The 17,121-nt window shown below is 51.5% G+C and overlaps 6 protein-coding genes across 6 annotated transcripts; 4 read left to right on the top strand and 2 right to left on the bottom strand.

Moving 5' to 3' along the window:
- Nucleotides 1–1,319: 1,319 nt before the first annotated feature.
- On the bottom strand, nt 1,320–1,833 carry N0V96_005378 (uncharacterized protein; the record flags this gene model as incomplete). The annotated part of the gene is made up of 3 exons (XM_053189407.1): nt 1,320–1,416; nt 1,551–1,623; nt 1,716–1,833. The coding sequence occupies 3 exons, from the start codon at nt 1,831–1,833 to the stop codon at nt 1,320–1,322; spliced, it is 288 nt and encodes a 95-aa protein (XP_053053395.1).
- Nucleotides 1,834–3,909: 2,076 nt separating this feature from the next.
- N0V96_005377 (uncharacterized protein) lies at nt 3,910–5,658 on the bottom strand (the record flags this gene model as incomplete). Its single annotated transcript, XM_053189406.2, has 4 exons — nt 3,910–4,160; nt 4,220–4,563; nt 4,635–4,867; nt 5,614–5,658. 4 exons carry the CDS (start codon nt 5,656–5,658, stop codon nt 3,910–3,912), a joined length of 873 nt encoding a protein of 290 aa, XP_053053394.2.
- A 773-nt stretch (nt 5,659–6,431) lies between these two features.
- N0V96_005376 (uncharacterized protein) lies at nt 6,432–8,036 on the top strand (the record flags this gene model as incomplete). The annotated part of the gene is made up of 5 exons (XM_053189405.1): nt 6,432–6,951; nt 7,006–7,175; nt 7,254–7,553; nt 7,648–7,788; nt 7,851–8,036. 5 exons carry the CDS (start codon nt 6,432–6,434, stop codon nt 8,034–8,036), a joined length of 1,317 nt encoding a protein of 438 aa, XP_053053393.1.
- An 841-nt stretch (nt 8,037–8,877) lies between these two features.
- On the top strand, nt 8,878–9,096 carry N0V96_005375 (uncharacterized protein; the record flags this gene model as incomplete). The annotated part of the gene is made up of 2 exons (XM_065757384.1): nt 8,878–8,963; nt 9,012–9,096. The coding sequence occupies 2 exons, from the start codon at nt 8,878–8,880 to the stop codon at nt 9,094–9,096; spliced, it is 171 nt and encodes a 56-aa protein (XP_065614153.1).
- Nucleotides 9,097–10,762: 1,666 nt separating this feature from the next.
- N0V96_005374 (uncharacterized protein) lies at nt 10,763–12,159 on the top strand (the record flags this gene model as incomplete). Its single annotated transcript, XM_065757383.1, has 5 exons — nt 10,763–11,089; nt 11,136–11,606; nt 11,662–11,818; nt 11,874–11,974; nt 12,052–12,159. 5 exons carry the CDS (start codon nt 10,763–10,765, stop codon nt 12,157–12,159), a joined length of 1,164 nt encoding a protein of 387 aa, XP_065614152.1.
- A 1,102-nt stretch (nt 12,160–13,261) lies between these two features.
- On the top strand, nt 13,262–14,732 carry N0V96_005373 (uncharacterized protein; the record flags this gene model as incomplete). The annotated part of the gene is made up of 3 exons (XM_053189402.1): nt 13,262–13,739; nt 13,795–14,138; nt 14,205–14,732. 3 exons carry the CDS (start codon nt 13,262–13,264, stop codon nt 14,730–14,732), a joined length of 1,350 nt encoding a protein of 449 aa, XP_053053390.1.
- Nucleotides 14,733–17,121: the final 2,389 nt, after the last annotated feature.

Raw genomic sequence — 17,121 nt, 5'->3', positions numbered from 1 at the left:
GGTCCCCTATGAGAACTTTTCTTTCACGCCGGATTCAAAGATGGAATGAGGGGCTTGTATGAGTCTTGATTTGGATTGTATACCTATACGTAAGGTATGGAGAGAGAGACGGAAGGAGAAAAGAGTTAAGATGGAATCGATGTAGTCTCTCATTGTCCGAGTCCGTCCTCGGTAGACTTTTGGCTGACTTGTGATAGTATAAAATCGAGGTCGTTTGCCAGTCCATTATATTAGTCTGACTACTCGTTAAAAGAAATTATTAATAAAGAGAATTTTTATAAAGTTCACTAAGTAAACCAAAGGTCCATTACGAGAGAAGAATAAAAAATAAGATATATACGCAGTAGTCCGTTAGCTATAAATCTAATGTAACTATAAGCCTATAGCCTTGGAGTCTTTGTACGTGAAGAGTCACTCCACTTTCTCAATGACTTTGTTCGTGTCCTCGTAAAAAGACGTTACTATTTTAGTAACTACAGACTAACCTTAAACTCCTTGGACTCTTCTACTTAGTTCCAAACTAATAGTATATCGTATAGGTTTCCTTGAAGATATTCTAGTCGCTTCTTAGCATAACCGCTTGTTTATGAATGTACCTTTGACTGCAAATTAATAACTTTATTTGATATTATAGACGATTAGATAGCACCCGGTTGTTCAAGCCATATGTAAATAAAGTATATAAACATAGTTATAAACTCACCCCTGTTTATAACCTCAAATTCTCTAAAAACAAATCACTCTTTTTTCAAGCTCTGCTTACTCTTACTGATTTAAATGAAGAAGAAAGAGATTGCTGTGATTGCTACGCCTAGAGGTAAATGTCACTCGTACAAGTCTCTCCTTCCTCCTTCTCTTGAAGTAGAGAAGAGGGGGCGTTGCTCCTCTCGAAGGAAAAAGTATGCTAACTTTCGCATCTCGTGGGATAGTCACCAGAGAGGGCTCCGTTAAACTTGCTAACGGCGTGGTGGCGTGTAGCACGTATGGGCCAACAGATTCTGAATGTTATAGGAAACTCAAGGAGCCATTAGAAAAGGCGAAGGGACAGTGGGGACTCAAAGAGTCTATTTTCTAAATAAAGGCATAATAGGTGCTAAGGTAATAAATCTCAAGCTGATTCGACATCGAGTTCTGCCCGCTTCTTTCCGGAAACCAAGAAAGCCTCAAACCTCTAAGCCAAGATCACTTGGAAGCCCCTATTTCCCTCGCGTCACTGTTGGCCATCACAGAGAGCACCGAAAGCAATACAATGTCACCATCATGTTTCGTGGAGTGCTCCGTAGAAAGTACCCAACTTCCAAGCATGAAGGTCGATTTCTCTAGCAGCGGACGGAGCTGAGGTTGTCGTTGAAGTTGGAGGGGACGGTGTTCTGGAGGCCTCTGGTGGTCCAGGAGGCGCCACCGCAGCTGCCGTCACTAGCAGGTTGAACAAGATGTGTCAGAGGAGATATTCTCGATGATGTTGATTGATGTAGAGAGAGAGAGAAGAAAGGCTGTTCCATTTCTTCCGTTTTTGGAAGAATAGAATGAATGGGATAGTAGTAACTCACGTGTAGAAGGTGCAGGTGGCGCTGCCAGTGTCAACGGAGCTGACGACATCGTTCATGCTTCCGGGGAAGTTGGCTAGGATGGATTATTAGCTTTTGAAGACTGGAAAAGAAAAAGAAGCCTGGAGGTTGAGGAGGCCTGAGGATTTGCGAGTATGAGAAACGTACTGCAGCTGCCGACGTCCATGGTGACGCAGTTGCCGAGGGTCTGGTCCTTGCAGATGCGGATGGTAGCGGCGTTGGTGAGGCCGAGGAGGGCGATGGCCATGACGGTGAAGGACTTCATTTTGAGATTGGGGGGTTGGGACTGGTAAGTCGGGAAGATTGTGAAGAATGTTTAGGGTTGAGGATTGTTGTGTTGATGTGAGAAGTTGATGCTGATGGAAGGGAAGTGGAGGAATATGTGGGAGGAGATGGAGGGTTTTATAGTTGAATCTGTGTTGTTCTTCCTCTCCTGATGTCCAGACTGTGATGCATTGCAGGACTGGGATCTCGACCAAAGCACTCAACTTCGTTGCCTCGGATGTCATCAAGACCTGAATACGTCGCAGGACCAAGGCCTCGAACCAAAGTGCTCAATTTCTTTGTGTCTCTCTGTGTCATCCTTTCACTCCTCCTCTCCTGAAGTCAAGACATGAATACATCGTGGTACAAGGATCTCGACCGAAGTACCCAAATTCGTTGTCTCTGGATGTCAAGACACGAGTACATCGTGGGAATTAGGATCTACGTCAAAAGTACCCAGCTTTGTATCTCTGTTCATCAATATCCTCCTATTTCGGCTCGCCACCTTGATTTTTTGTTACCTGAACAGCCCATATCCTCGTAATTCTAAACACCAAAGGTCTTTTTCGATCCCTCTTAGCAGGCGATTGAGGATCATCAGACAGTAAGCATGGTAGCCTTGACTAATGAACTTCTATACAGCCAATTACGATACCCAGAGCCTTGGATGTTGCCTTCCGGGTGATCCTATTGCAACATCGGAAAGGACTCAGTGTGCCACGGCTAGGGCAGTCCTATATCGCCAAGGATGATACCTAGAGGCTAGGATGTTGGGATGGTTCTCTTGCATCAAAAAGGACTTAGGAAAGCCTTGGATATTGCCTTCCGGATGATCCTATTGCAAAATCGGAAAGGACTCGAGGCAGCCGCGGTTGGAATACTCCTATAGCATTAATTATGGCACCTAGGGCCGTGGGTATAGAGATTATCGTCTTGCAAGATAAAAAGGAACTTAGGGGAGCCTTGGCGGGGACACTCCTATACCACCAATGAGGAAGCCCAAAGACCTGAAGTCTCGCCTCCTAGACGATTCTCTTACCAACTTGGGAGAGACTATCGTGAGACCCGGTTCACAGCCCTGAGCCAAATGTCAGCGTGGGTCCGTCGGCTGCATTCTGAGTAGCAATATGGCACTGTCTAGATACATGAAATATCATCGTGAGATGTACGGGACTTTGGTTGAAGGACCCATTAATCCACTGACTTCATCTTGCTGGAAGCGTCGGAACCGCTGAGATCGATGCTCTTTTAGGAAGACAACTCTATAAACCATGTCGATTCGACCCATTGGGAAGGTTGAGAACACGGGACTCGGCTGCTCCTCTATGGGGCGGTGTGAGACTTCTGTCAGCAGAGTACTGCGGCTCCTTCACTTCTCTATACTCTTTAAGATTAAGCTCTACTGCGGCTAGAGTCCTTCGCTTTCCAATGATGAGCGGAGACTTTCCGGCGACTTTGAGCGGCTAGGATGATGAAGAGGCTAGGATATTCAAACGGCATGGCCCTGCGGGTGCGGCTGGCGGCCGCTCCCTGCGATATCCACAAAGCCGCATCTGGCGGGGCAGTCGGACTTTTTTGGTGGATTTTGGGACTTTGGAATCGGATCGACATTTAACTCTACTTCAGTCTGCAGCTGGGCGGCCCGGGCCCTATGCCGGTCTAGACTAGTCGGCTTACTTGTCTCATTTACTATTTCCTCGAGTTTTGTGTGAGAGGTCCAGTCTGTAGGGATCGGCAGACTAAGCTTCCGGGCTCCCGTCGGGTTAGGCAGCGGCTTAGGGCAGCGTGTCTGGCTGTGATTGAGCAACGTAGTTTCACTTCTTGAATTGGATCTTTTCGTCACAATGAATGCAGTCACCATCAATTAAGAGTCAACTCTCGCACAGGAGGACCAGTAGCGGCAGAGATGTTGAGAATTACGGGGGCTGAGATCAAGACATGTGTCTTCATCTTAGAGAGGCTATGCTAAACAAGAAGATCACATCGTGTAGAGGGGATTGGACGACAGAGACGAAGCGCTAGCGACGCTGACAGAAAAGCATTCAACCTAAGCACTAATCCTGAGACGAAACAAATCCTATCTCCCAGTCCAGGCCTGGGCAAGAAGCTCTTCGATGCCCACGGGGTGGATATCTGGGTACTTTGCGTTCAGACGATTACCTTCGGGCACAAGGATTCGGCCCTCGACGCTCATCAATCCGAAAAGAGCGATCATCGCCTCCGTCTCTTCCATTGACGCCGGTCCTGCGCCGTAGCCTGCCGACCAGACGGTTGCCTGGCCGCTCCTCAATTTCTCTTCTCCGTCATAGACGACGTCAAACTTGTCTCCTGGCAAGAAAATAGACATTGTTAGTGTTACGGCCTCAAAGTTGCAAAACCGTACGTACCCGTGAGTTTCTCCGCGATTCCCAGAATCTCATTGAACGTAGTGTCTGAGCCGCTGATGATGCTGACTTCGGGCCAGTCGGCGTCGTCGAGCATGCGGACGACGAAGCGGGCCACGTCCACCGAGTAGGTCAGGGTCATGGGCTCGTTGCCTGTTCCGGGGATCGCGGCGCGGCGGTTCGCAACGTCGACGACCCAGGTGTGAGGGGTGAGGTTGCTCGGGGTGTGCGGCATGCCAAAGTAGTCCATGAACCACCCGTTGATGACACAGGTGTACATCAGGTCAGTCTTTTTCAGAGCAGCGACTGCGTCCAGCCAGGCACCGAACATCGCCGCGTTCGTGTCGCTGGTTAGGTGTCAGTAATTCCACAGCACCTAAGAGGGGAAGGCGTCTCGGGGTGAAAGGAACCTGCATACTCTGGAGACAACCAAACTCCGAACTCGCTGGGTACGAATCGATGGGTCGACTTGGCCTTGTCGGCCGCGGCGATGAGGTTGAGCTGCGACTGAGCGGCCTCTGGGCCCCCGAAACCAATCGTGGAGATGACCGTTTCGACCTTGTGCTCCTCGAGCAGCAGAGACAGCGCCTCGATGTTGCCGTAGTTAGCAAGCACAATCTTTGCGCCACCTGAGGCGGATGTGGCAGGAGCCTAGATGGCTTGGTTAGAAGGGGTTCAAGCGTGTGTGCATGTGGCTGCGGCTGTGGGTGGCATTTACCTTGCGACTAAGCAGGATCACCTCGTGCTTCTTGCTGAGCTGTAATTGTTCAACGATAGTCTTACCGACACCGCCCGTGCCTCCGGCGACTGCGACTACAACCGTGGAGGTGATTGAAGAGTTGTGGAAATTGGGTTGTGTGTTGCTGCTGTTGAATGATGGATAACAGCTGGGTTCCTCAGTACGAGGCCAGATCCAACACGTTTGTACTTATAGTCGATCGTGAAGCGGCTTCTTGTCTCAAAACATAAAGCAATCTTGGAGTTTTGGAGGCCTTCTGAGAAACCCGCCCCTTGTGGATTTTCCAAGAATGCATTGACTTGAAGTTGAGGGGTAGCGGATCTCAAATCAGGACACGTGTAGCAAGTATTCGGCGAGTTGAAGACGTTTGTCTCTATCAAAAGATTGAGCCCCGGAAGAAGCCGTCGTGTAGTGCAGAGAGTGCCATTTTCAAAATCGCGGCAGACTTCAATGTTGCGGACTTCTGGCGCAGTGACCTGTTCAGCTGGCGGAGTTTTGCCCCGAGAGTGACTCGTGCGTATGATGTTTATAATGTTGTCGGAATTCGGGCCCCGCGGCCTCCCCATCGATAGACTTCCTATCTTTCAATAACTCGCCATGGTCTAGTACCGTGTGCTGCCAAGCCTTGTTTGGGACATCATCCTCCGCGCAGTGTCACGAACATGCTCTGCTGAATTTTGTTGTGCGAGCCGCTTAGCATCATTTTACTTCGCTCGAGCAAGCAGAATCGGTGATTATTGTTCCCATTGAAAAACCGGACGACTGCGTAGACGACGGCGGTTTTAATGCATTCCTGCCACAAGCTCGATATACCAGAGGGTATCAATCAGGGTATGCAGAAATGATGAGCCAAGTCACTTCTAATGGGGGCGATATTTCGTTTTACATCACGACATCTCACTCGTAAGGTTTGAGAATGAGATGGAGATATACTTTTGTCATGCGAACTTCATGCGAGTCCGTTGTGAGACAAGCCTGAAAGTGTCGTGGTTTCGTTAGTGTGACGTTTGGAGTTTGCGCTTAAACTCCGTTTAGTAAGTCAGCGAAAGATTTCACGGTCAAGAGGAGTGCTCTCAATGGGTACAGGTGTCAGCGGACATTGAAATTTGGTGTGGGCGCTACCGGACCTTTCGAAGAACAGGAAGTCGGTCGGTCCTTTGATTCTATCCGGACGGCAGACGTCGACGTCCGGTCCCGCCTCCGCGGGATGCGCGCGGCGCTGATAGATGATGAGCACACGTGAAAGGTCATGTGATGGCGCGTTTGGCCTGCGTCTCAATCCCGGCGCGTCCGTCGCCATCCCCCCGCGGTCGCCCACTCGATGACGCACGACACCTTTCTGGCTTTTGATACCAAATTCTTGAATTAGCACCCAATCATTTTACATGCACACCGCGACTAGCTGCAGACCGACCCGACCTTGAAAGACATCGATTGACTCTTTGGGATACAACCGAGGCAAAGTAATTCGAAATCATGCCCGCCCGTAAGCGCGCTGCGTCGCCGGCCGCTGAGGATGAGCCCCGCCGGCGGTCTCGGCGAGTGTCAAGCACTCCGAAGAAGAGCATGTATTTTGAGGGTGACGACGACGATGATGACTTTGATGGAGATGCGAAGGTTGAGAGTGAGAGTGATGAGGTGCAGAGCGAAGGTGATGGTGAAGAGGAGGAGCAACCAAAGAAACGTGGACGTGGACGGCCAAAGGGTTCAGTCGCTAAACCTAAAGCTAAGCCACAGCCCGCGCCAAGCAAGTCAAAGGCAGTGAAGAGGCAAAAGATTGAGAGGGTTGAGGATGAGTATCAGGATGACCAACCTGAAGATGATGAAGACGAAGAAGAGGAAGATGAGGAAGACTACGAGAGTAGGGTCACTGTCATTCCGCATGAGAAACTTCGGGGTCTCGATGGGCAGGACTACTCCGACGACACTGTTCATAAGAATACTATGCTGTTCTTGAAGGACCTCAGAGCTCACAACCAGAGATCTTGGCTGAAGAGTAGGCTTCACGAGGAAACCCTCTTGGTATTCTACGGATACTGATCTATCCCAGGCCACGACGGCGAGTATAGGCGCTCCCTAAAGGACTGGAACACCTTTGTCGAAACCATCACGCCAAAGATCACCGAAGTGGACTTCACCATCCCAGAATTACCGGCCAAGGATCTCGTCTTTCGCATCCACCGCGACATTCGCTTCAGCAAGGATCCAACTCCTTACAAGGTACCTGCCATTCTTCATCGCTTTCAGGCTGCTGGAACCTCTGTGGGATAGCTATACTAACGACCTCAAAACGCACAGGCTCACTTCTCTGCGGCATGGTCTAGAACGGGTAAGAAGGGTCCTTACGCCTGTTACTACATCCACCTTCAGCCAGGCTCTTGCTTCGTGGGCGGTGGGCTGTGGTGTCCCGAGGCATCGCACTTGCAGAAGCTGAGAGAGAGCATCGATGAGCGGCCGCGTCGGTGGCGCAGGGTCTTGAATGATGAAAGGTTCAAGAAGACTTTCTTGCCAAAGTCGTCGCAGAAGGGGGGTGAGGAAGCGGCGTTGAAGGGGTTTGCCGAGACGAATAAGGGCAATGCGCTGAAGACTAAGCCCAAGGTACGTCTCCGTCGAATCTTTGGTCCTGCAATTCGTGAGGGGCGAGGGGAAGATCACGGTCATTGTGGAACGGTACTAAAACACGCTTTCGTAGGGTTACTTGGTCGATCACCGTGATATCGAGTTGTTGAAGTTGCGCAACTTCACAATTAGCAAGAAGGTCGATGACAAGGTATTTACCGAGGACGATGCCCAAGAGCAGATTTGTGAGATCATTGCCGCGATGCACCCATTCGTAAGTTGTTTTCTACCGGCTACCTGGCGTTTTGATGATGAGCAGGCTGACACACGATGTAGATTACCTTCTTGAACAGCATTGTCATGCCGGACTTCAATGCAGACGACGACGATGATGACAGTGACGAAGATGAAGAGGGCGAGAACGGCGACGCGAATGACAATGCTGAAGAAAATGGGGACGCAGAGGAGATAGGGGATGAAGATGAGCAGGGAGGCAAAGACTGGAGCACACACAAATTTTGAGACTTGGTTGAGACGGAACGCTCTCTTTTCCGTCTCAATTCATTGACCTGGAAAATATGGCCCCTGTTCAAGCTGGCGCGGAGCTACTGATTGGAATCTACGACAGCTCAACGGAAGCGAGTCCCAGTTGGTTGATAAGCGATGATGACATTTCTTGTTGATAGTTTAGCATGTGCGAACGTGCTTGTAGGATATGCAACTGGCCCAATGCACTCTGGTGTGGTCTGCGCTGGCGCAGACTACCACAACAAGGGTTGCACTGATTGTGACCTCCCTTGTTCGCCCTAGAGTTCTCTCCTTCAGCCTTTGATCGTGAGATCTACTCGAATACCCAGCCCGAGTCGGCAGCTTCGTCCCTCCTTCGCAAACAAAAGGAGACGACATTCCTTTATTGCTTGAGATGCAATCATTCATTGAAACACCTGATGAAAGGATATATTCTCGGGATCTGTCGCTGGTATGTATTGAGGAGCCGATTATGGTTGTTTGACACACAGCTCTCGAGGTTTCAAGTCCTCAGCGTTCCAATTTAACAGCATCTCTGAGCATATATTGAGTCTTTCAGACCATGTAGGGAGCATGATAAGCCATCGTCTTGGATCTAGAAAGTTGTAAAGACTTGATCAAGCTTCTGGTTCCTGAACACATTGCTTCAGAGAGTCCTCGTCCCATACCACTTAACCCGAGGGATCGAAGCCACCAGACAGAACCTACTCGTTCTCATCGATAACATCGATAGCTTCATCGCACATCGTTAACTTCATCGAGCCATTTTCTGACCCGCCACTCCAGAGCTCTGATTCAACCCCATTCACCAACTTTCCTCAAACCTTTCATCATCATGACTATCCGTGTTATCAACGCTTTTGTCGAATTTTGCAAGTGGGCTACTGCAAAGCGGCCAGACGGCTCCGACCGCCGGTACAAGTATGGCGATTGCCACAACACAAGATGCCACTGGTCCATGGACTACAGCAAGGATAAATGCCACTGCTTCGACCCTGTTGAGAAGGCCCCGAAGAAGGTCGCTGAGGATGCTGTTAAGAATGCAGAGAAGTAGACAGTAAGTTTGAAAGACGGGTACTACTGAATCAAATGATTGTTTTCCCTATATGTGGCTATCAAAATTGCGTTGATACGGTCTAGAACTCAAGAATCTGAGACTGTGAAGTCATGCACGAACGATAATAGATGCCGAATCTCGATAGCTGATTCCAGGTATGCCATGAGATGAATGAGACTGAACGAACTCAGGAATACCGTCTAACTAAATGCCATTTAGCTCGGGCAGGGATGCCTCTGAAGTGCATTTGCAAGCTGCCCTTGTTGGTAAGTTGAGTTATGCCTGGAGTCGGGGCTTAAACCCATTGAACAATGATCAAAGTCACAGTCAAGTTCTGGAACAGCTTTGAGAAGCCGGAGGGAACAGTTGAGAGCTCTCACAAAGAACGGAAATCGCGTGAACTGCATCTTTTTTCCAATCATTTGACGTCCACGAGATTCATAGCATATTTGGGGAACACGGGATCACATGACATGTTGTTTCGGCCAGTCAATGCGATTGGCCAAGCCGGATCGCGGCGCCGAGCAGTGCCGGTGGTCTTCAGGGGAGTGATGACTCCACAGGGTTGAAGCTGGTTGGCCGAGGACAAGTGGCTCGTGCTTCCAGCGTTTGTGCGAGCTTTGTTTCGTCAGATGTCCTGACGGGACATCACAAAGCTCACTGTCCAGAGAGGTCCAGCCAGCAGTAGGCAAGGTACCTTGAACTCGGGTCATCTTCTCCAACCATGTGCCTTGCCGGACCCGAAACTCTGATGGGCAAGACTCCAGAAGTCGAGTGAAAACTTTTTCAATTGTCTGAGTGATTTTGTTTTCCCTCCTTTATTTACCAGCATGCTGCAGAGTACCTGTGTTCAAGTCCAGTTTTCAGGGTCGGTTCCACGGGCTCTTGAGTGAAACTACGTCAGCGGGGCCCAGCGCACCTGGGCAGGCTCACGCGCACCCGAAGAGTACGTACCGGAGACACCCCGCGGAGCTAAGCTTGGAGGGCGCCCTCCCTGCCCCACCAAGACTGCCTCGTCCGTCCCTCATTCACCTCAGGTCACTTCATGCACATTCCATCCCGAACCCGACCCGGAGCCCGATCTTGACGACGGACTACATATCTCTATCATTCGCATCGTTTCCGGGAATCTGAATAGCCTCACCAGCGACGACCAACTAGCTCCGTGCTCCCGCACCTGACACCCTTATCTTTGAATCCTCAGGCGGACCACCCTCCGTTAGCTAGCGGCGACCTCAGCTCTGACCCCTCCTCCTCCGGCCAGTCACCTGGGTTGAGCCGCACCACCACAGCTACATACCAGTCCTTGCTTGCTTAAGGACTGCCGCACTTTGAATTAAAGACACCTCACTGCATTGCACGCCGGGCATCATGTTCTCTCAGGTACGCGCCCCCCCTCATCTTTTAACTGTCTGCAACATCGGGTGGTTATGGCCGCGCGGGGGCTTTCGGTGAGGCTAGATGGATCGATAGTGGATGCTCAAGAGCTACGTCTTCTTGTGATGATGCCTACTCAACACCCTCCGAAAGCTTCATGTAGCCTCAAAAGAGCTAGGTTACCTGTAGAGTACACGGGGACTGATACCGAGGACAGAAGAAACCATATTCCGCCGTCACAGTGAGCGTTGAGACGCTGACCGCCGAGACATATGATGAAGATGACATGAGTGGCATCCCAGACCTTGTAGAAGTCATCAAGCTGCAAGCTTCGGGCCCCGCAGAGGCTGCCCGCGCCATTCGCAAGAAGCTCAAGTACGGCAACGTCCATCGCCAGCTCCGAGCTTTGACCATCCTGGACGGCTTGATCCAAAATGCCGGCCCACGTTTCCAACGAGCTTTCGCCGACGAGCCTCTGTTGGAACGACTGAGGGTCTGCGGAACCTCCGATCTCTCTGATCCCGACGTCAGAAAGAAGTGTACCGAGTTGTTCCGCAGCTGGGCTCAGTACAAGAGCACGCCAGGCTTGGAGCGTATTGCGAAACTGCACCAGGTACGGCCGACGTTCTTACTCGTCGATGCCAACTAATTGCTTTTAGGAACTACCCAAGCGCAAGGTTGCTGTGACCCAGGAGCGATCCAAAGCTGTGCGGGAGACTGAGAATCCCTTCGGGGAGGAGGAAGAGGACAAGCCTCCTTCGCCCACCACCCGTGCCGGCGAGTCATCCAGGCCTCAACAAACGCCGTATCTGCCTTACGGTAACACGTCCAATGTCACCAACTCTTTCAGTCATTCCAAATCCTCTTCCCATTCCGGCGGCTCCTTCTTCGGATCGTCCAAGGATAAGAAGAAGAAGGACAAGGACAAGAAGAGCAAGCGCAAGCCCTTCAACCTGGAACTGGAAAAGGACGCAATGAAGAGCGCGATTGCTGAGAGCTCCATCGCCACAACCAACCTGACCAACCACCTGCAGAGCATCAACCGCGAGAGAGAACGGATCTCTGATAACGCACAAGCTGTCCAGCAATTCGAAAGCTGCAAACAGCTTAGACGAAAGATCCTTCGTTATGTAAGTCACGTTCGCACCTCACCGTCTGATGCTTTTCTCTGACTAGTTGCCACAGATCCACCACATTGAATCCGAAGAGTGGCTCGGCAGTCTCCTTCGCGCCAACGACGAGCTTGTTACGGCGCTCATGACTTTTGAGCAGCTCGACCGCTCGATCGACGCCGACAGTGACTCCGACGATGAACTTGCCGAGCAAGCTCACATGTATCGAAGTAAGCATCCTTGTAACCCAATCACTCCTTAGAAGCTTTGCTAATACATTGACAGTGGTGACGGAAAAGGCCAAGCAATCCATGTCCCCACCTCCCCCCGATGTTTCTGGTCTGAGCATCGGCAACACGCCGTCCCCCGTCCGCCTGCTCCACCCCGTCCGGTCCCGATGGCGAGGCGTTCCCCGCCCGCACCGGCTCCTGCTCCGGCGAAGCCCCCGAGACCTCCTGTCCAGAAGGTTGTTGAGCCTGACTCGGAGGAGGAGGAAGACGACGACGACCCGTTTGCCGACAAGAACGCCCTGGAGACGCCCGCGACCGAAAGAGCGGAGCCGAGATGGTGATACCTAACCGCCATAACTATTACCCATCATACTTTTCCATCTTCTTTGTACTTTCCCCCATCTCATTCAAGGATATCCTGTCATGTTGAGGGATTGAATAAGTGGTCGAGAGATCGCTTCAGGTGCAAGTTGAAAACCTCAAGCCATCTAGCAAAGCCCCGTGTCTAGACATTTTCATGGATGAATGATTCAAGAGCATACATGATATCTACTATTTCGGTGCTATTAATATTGCTCGCCACTATAGAGTACAGAATGTCCCCCTTTCCGAACTTCCGAAATCGGTCACCGACTTCCCCCCGTTGGTCCCGTCTCGGCCTCACCTCCCCTTTGGGAACAGCGCCCGGGCCCCCAACGTCCCCGCCGAGCGCCATTCCGGGAGCTATCGCCCGACGTGCCCCCGCCGGAGATGCTACGATCCCGCCATCCCCTCGGCGGCATGTGTTCAATATTTGAATCCTGTCAAAGCTCCCTCTCGTGGAGGAACTCTCTTCAATGTCCAATGGGATCCTTCCTCGCGGGGCACGGGTTTCCTCTCACAAGCTCCGCCGAAGCTCTTGCTACTACATCCCGTGGATAAGACGCAAAACAAAGTTGTGACCCCGCGGTTCGATGTGACCTAAAATCAGGGCCCCGACGTTGCACCGCGGTGGGATTTATTGAGTCCGTTTCGATTATCGATAAGCTCGAGCTACATTTTGTTAACGTCTTCCGTGACTCGCGCAACGGCATGTGGAGCGGAGGGCCCGATGGTAACGCGTGCGGATGGTGCATCGAAAGTGAGATGTGACATGGAATAAGATGAGAAGGTTCCCTTTTCGGTAGGCACTGTGAGAAGAATTCCCGTGAGGCCATCGCGACTCGCGAGGGATGGTCCTGCATGTCATTTACAAGGATGGCGGAGAGAATACTGACAGTGATTCTAATCCCGCACGCTCAACCCGCCATCGCCGAGCCGGGGGCAGCAAGAATGACCGTCAGACCTCCTCCGTCTAAGATGCCTATATGAGCGAGTTTTCCTCCCCCGGTGACATGATCTTGTCTCTCAGCCTCCAGCAAGCGTAGGTCACTCATTCACTCCTTCCCCCAAAAGTCCGCTAAGATGCTCGCCCTCCTCGCCCTCACCGTGGCCATGGTCACCGGCGCCCACGCCGCCGCCAACACAACCACCACGCTCACACCCGTCCTGCGGCCCGAGTGCAATAAGACAGACCCGGCCAACCTCGTCCCGTCCAACGACATCACCCTCAACTACGGCGCCGCCGACGATGTGAGCCTCGTCAGCGTCGTCCTGGCCATGAAGTATCCCTCGGTCGTCCTCGAGGAGGTCGCGGCCATTGCGGGCGTCGAGTGCGCCGAGGACGCGAGCATCACCGTCACCTTCAACGCGACGGCCGCCTTTGAACAGACGTCTCAGCAGTGGCAGGCGCTCGACGACTTTGTCATGGTCACGAATCACCTGGGTAACTGCGATGCCGAGAACGAGCGCGGCTTCTTCTTGGTTGATACCGTTACCTGGGACGCCGAGACTCTTCAGGTTGTTGCGAATGCTCACAAGAGCGACGTTGCCAACACGGCTAGTAAGTCTATGCCTCGTAACCTTACAGAAAGATAGGTTCTAACCATCTTGACCAGCCTCAACGGAGATCTCCTTCTCCAACGTCCCCGTCCAGAACCCCGCCAGCAAGCGTGATATCAAGTGGGACGACGGCGGCGTGCACATCACGAACACGCTCGCCCTCCCCGCCGACACGAACCTCTTCACCTACGACCCGTACCTCTCCGTCACCGCTGACGAGGCCTCCCTGACGTCCAACATGACCTTCTCCGGCACGCTAAAGTACAGCATCATCCCCCTCAAGGTCGAGCAGCTTGCCCTCGACATCGACACCACCTTTGACGCGGTCCTCGGCCTCACCGTCGACGTGAAGGCGCCGTACTCTGGTAACTTTACCTACGACCCCGAAGACCTGGGCTACGTAAGTCATCACTTCTAAAACTTTCCGCGTTACGCCTTTTGTTTCCAACTAACATCCGAATCCAAGAACTTCGTCGACATCCCTGGCATCATCAAACTCGGCCCCGCAATCGGCTTCGCCATCGGCGTCGAACTCGAAGCCGACGCGAAAGCATCCATCACCACGGACCTAGGCCTCTCCTTCCCCGACGCAAAACTCCACCTCGACCTCGTCGACGCCGCCGCCTCCTCCGCCACGGGCTGGGACCCCGTCTGGACCGCCCGCGCCAACATTTCCGAAAAGGCCGCCGTCGGCGTGACCCCGTACGTCGACCTGGGCGTCGAGCTCGTGTTTGAGATCCTCGGCGGCGCCATCGATCTCAGCTCGGGGGTGACGTCGCGCTCCAAGCTGGTGAATGACTTTGTGCTGTCTGCGAGCCAGGGGGTGAATGGAACTGGTATTAGTGTTGGTCAGGATAATACCGGGTGCAAGGAGGGGCTTTCGGTGAAGAGTGATTTCTTTTTTAGTGTTGTTGGGTTTGCGACGCAGTGGTGGTCGCAGGAGCTTTATAGTGTTGAGGTGCCTGTTGCGGATGAGTGTTATACTTGGTTGTGAGCTGCGGTTCAATGAAGTTTGATGGTGCCGCTGCCAAGGTTGTCGGGATCTGAATGATCAATATAGTGATGTGATGAATATTCTGAAAATCCCCATGGCGTCGTTATATGACAAACGAAATCGACAAGTCTTCAAGTGTCAAGCTAGAACGGCCCCCTCGTGCTCCTGGAAAGGTCAAGTTGGCTTGTCTAGGGTGCCACGGCCGAGTACTGATGATGGTAGATCTGAAGTAGTGTTTGGACCTTGTCTGCTGCCGGTTGTTTCATCTGAAGAAGAAAGGAACCATCTTTCTGACGGGTGTTCTTTGTTCGAGTTAAGTTCAACCCTGTCGATTACCTCGAAAAGAGAGGAGATATGCCTAGCAACACTAGAGGCGAGTTCCAATTCCTGTAGCTCTATATCCAAGCAGATTGAGAAACTTCCCTTGGCTATGCCTTGAAAGAAACAGGTCACTTGTGCTAATATCTACAGCCCACGACTAGACATAGTCTATCAATTCGGCCATATGGCGCTTAGTAGGAAACTCAAATCAGTCGTCCTTTCGACGTAGCCAATTGAGCTTGTGATAAAAAGGCTTACGAACGGTCAGGTAGGAACTGGTATTCTTCATGTTCCAGCACCCAGGCGTCCCTGTTGGGATAAGGCTTTAAGAGGAGGCCCTTAGAAACAAAGACATATACCTCCTTCTAGAGATATGTAGTACTTTTCTCGGTTTCGCTTTGCTCAAACACAATTAAAGGGCTCTAATATATCAATGGCGTGATGAAAAGCCGTATTCAGACATCCCCGGAACATGTACAAAGCTACGATACCAATAGTTTCTTCCTCAAGGGGGTGAATCATACGCAAGTCTGTCAGCGATGTATTTGAGGAATGATCGCTTGCAAGACAGCCTGGTGGACGAACAGGTCCGTGAGGAGATCCCCCTAGTCATTCTGTGAACTTTCCATACCGGGGCTCTCTCTATCGGACCAAAAGCTTACATTAGCACTCACCTGCCATGGTGAAGAAGTCAAGCCTTCATTGGGATTATTATACATTTTATCATTTTCACATATAATATGAAGCCGTGACTTGTTCCCGCTCAGTCACTAATCTACCTCTCATCACAATGGAGTTGCTCGCCATAACACATTCCGGATGGCCTCCTGAGCCACCTCGGCCCGCCATTCCCCTTGGCTTTCGGGAGGTAGCCGAGGCATCAAGAAAGGATGAGAATGCAGGTTGGGTGAGGGGTATGAGTATGGCAGCGGCACATTATGGCCCAAACTATCGTCCCTCTTCAGCCAATACTCAATATGACGAAGGCCAAAGTTGTGAATAATTCTTTTTCCTGGGATCGAGATCAGAGTACATGGGACTCGATTCTGAGGTAGCTTCCGCTTCTTAGGATCTACCACCCAGTCAAAGTCTCTCACTCGGTGTAGCAAAGGCAGCGGAGGATTTCAGCTTGCGACAAGATCACATACCACGGGACCACTTTCGAAACTGTGCCTAGTGAGGCATCATCAAGATGGAACCTCTCCAAGTCCGTTTTTTTGAAAATCTGACAGACCTATGTCTCGATATTCGTCCCGACAACCCGCTCCAAGTAGAGCACGGCACCGCTCGATATCCATGCGAGCTACTTTGCCTCTTCTTAGCAACACCATAGCCCTTGTCTCCGGATAGGTGGTGCGGCATATCGTCATGAGATCACAAAAAGCACTCTCAAGATACGTACCGTGTATTATATAGCCCAACGGAGCAATTCTTCCACACTTCGTGGCCTTTTTAAGCGGACTCAGTGGCGTGTATAACGTTTCATGGGTGCATACGTACATCTCCTGCATGCACTGTTGATCCATGCACCTTGTTTTGAGTGTGAATACATGTAGCTTTCGCGAAAGCTGCTCATCGCTGGCGTTCTTACCGCTATTCATGGCGGAAGGCATAGAATATTGGTGACTTACACGGTGAATGCGACCATCTTGCCTTACGCTCTGCTACCTAGACACCACGACAAGCTGGGCCCCAGCATGGAGAAAGCTACCTCGACGAGACTACATAACCTAGTCAACTCCGGATACAAGGCCTGAAGTGATTCCCCCATTCTGCTTCAGCAACGCGGCGGTGAGGAAGGCCGCGTTTATCCGCCGCGTTTAGCCTAAAACACGCGAGCTCCCGTTCTGGCATCTACCGGCGAAGAAATGCTGCACGCGACCCCCTTGCCAATGTGGTCTTTCTGATCTACTGGGGGTTGATTCGAGACAACATCTACTTCAGAGCTATTCCCCATGTTAAGGAACCGAATCCCTGGGAAACATGGGGTTAGCCGAAATACCATCACTTCAGCCATGATGGATGGCACCGCCACTCGGAGTTGCTACGCCATAGTTGCGGTACTATT

Source organism: Colletotrichum fioriniae (assembly GCF_027942845.1).
Source record: "Colletotrichum fioriniae strain IMI 355084 chromosome Unknown scaffold_5, whole genome shotgun sequence".
NCBI lineage: Eukaryota > Fungi > Ascomycota > Sordariomycetes > Glomerellales > Glomerellaceae > Colletotrichum > Colletotrichum fioriniae.
The sequence above is the reverse complement of the archived record's forward strand: the minus strand, read 5'-3'. Positions and strand labels throughout refer to the sequence as shown.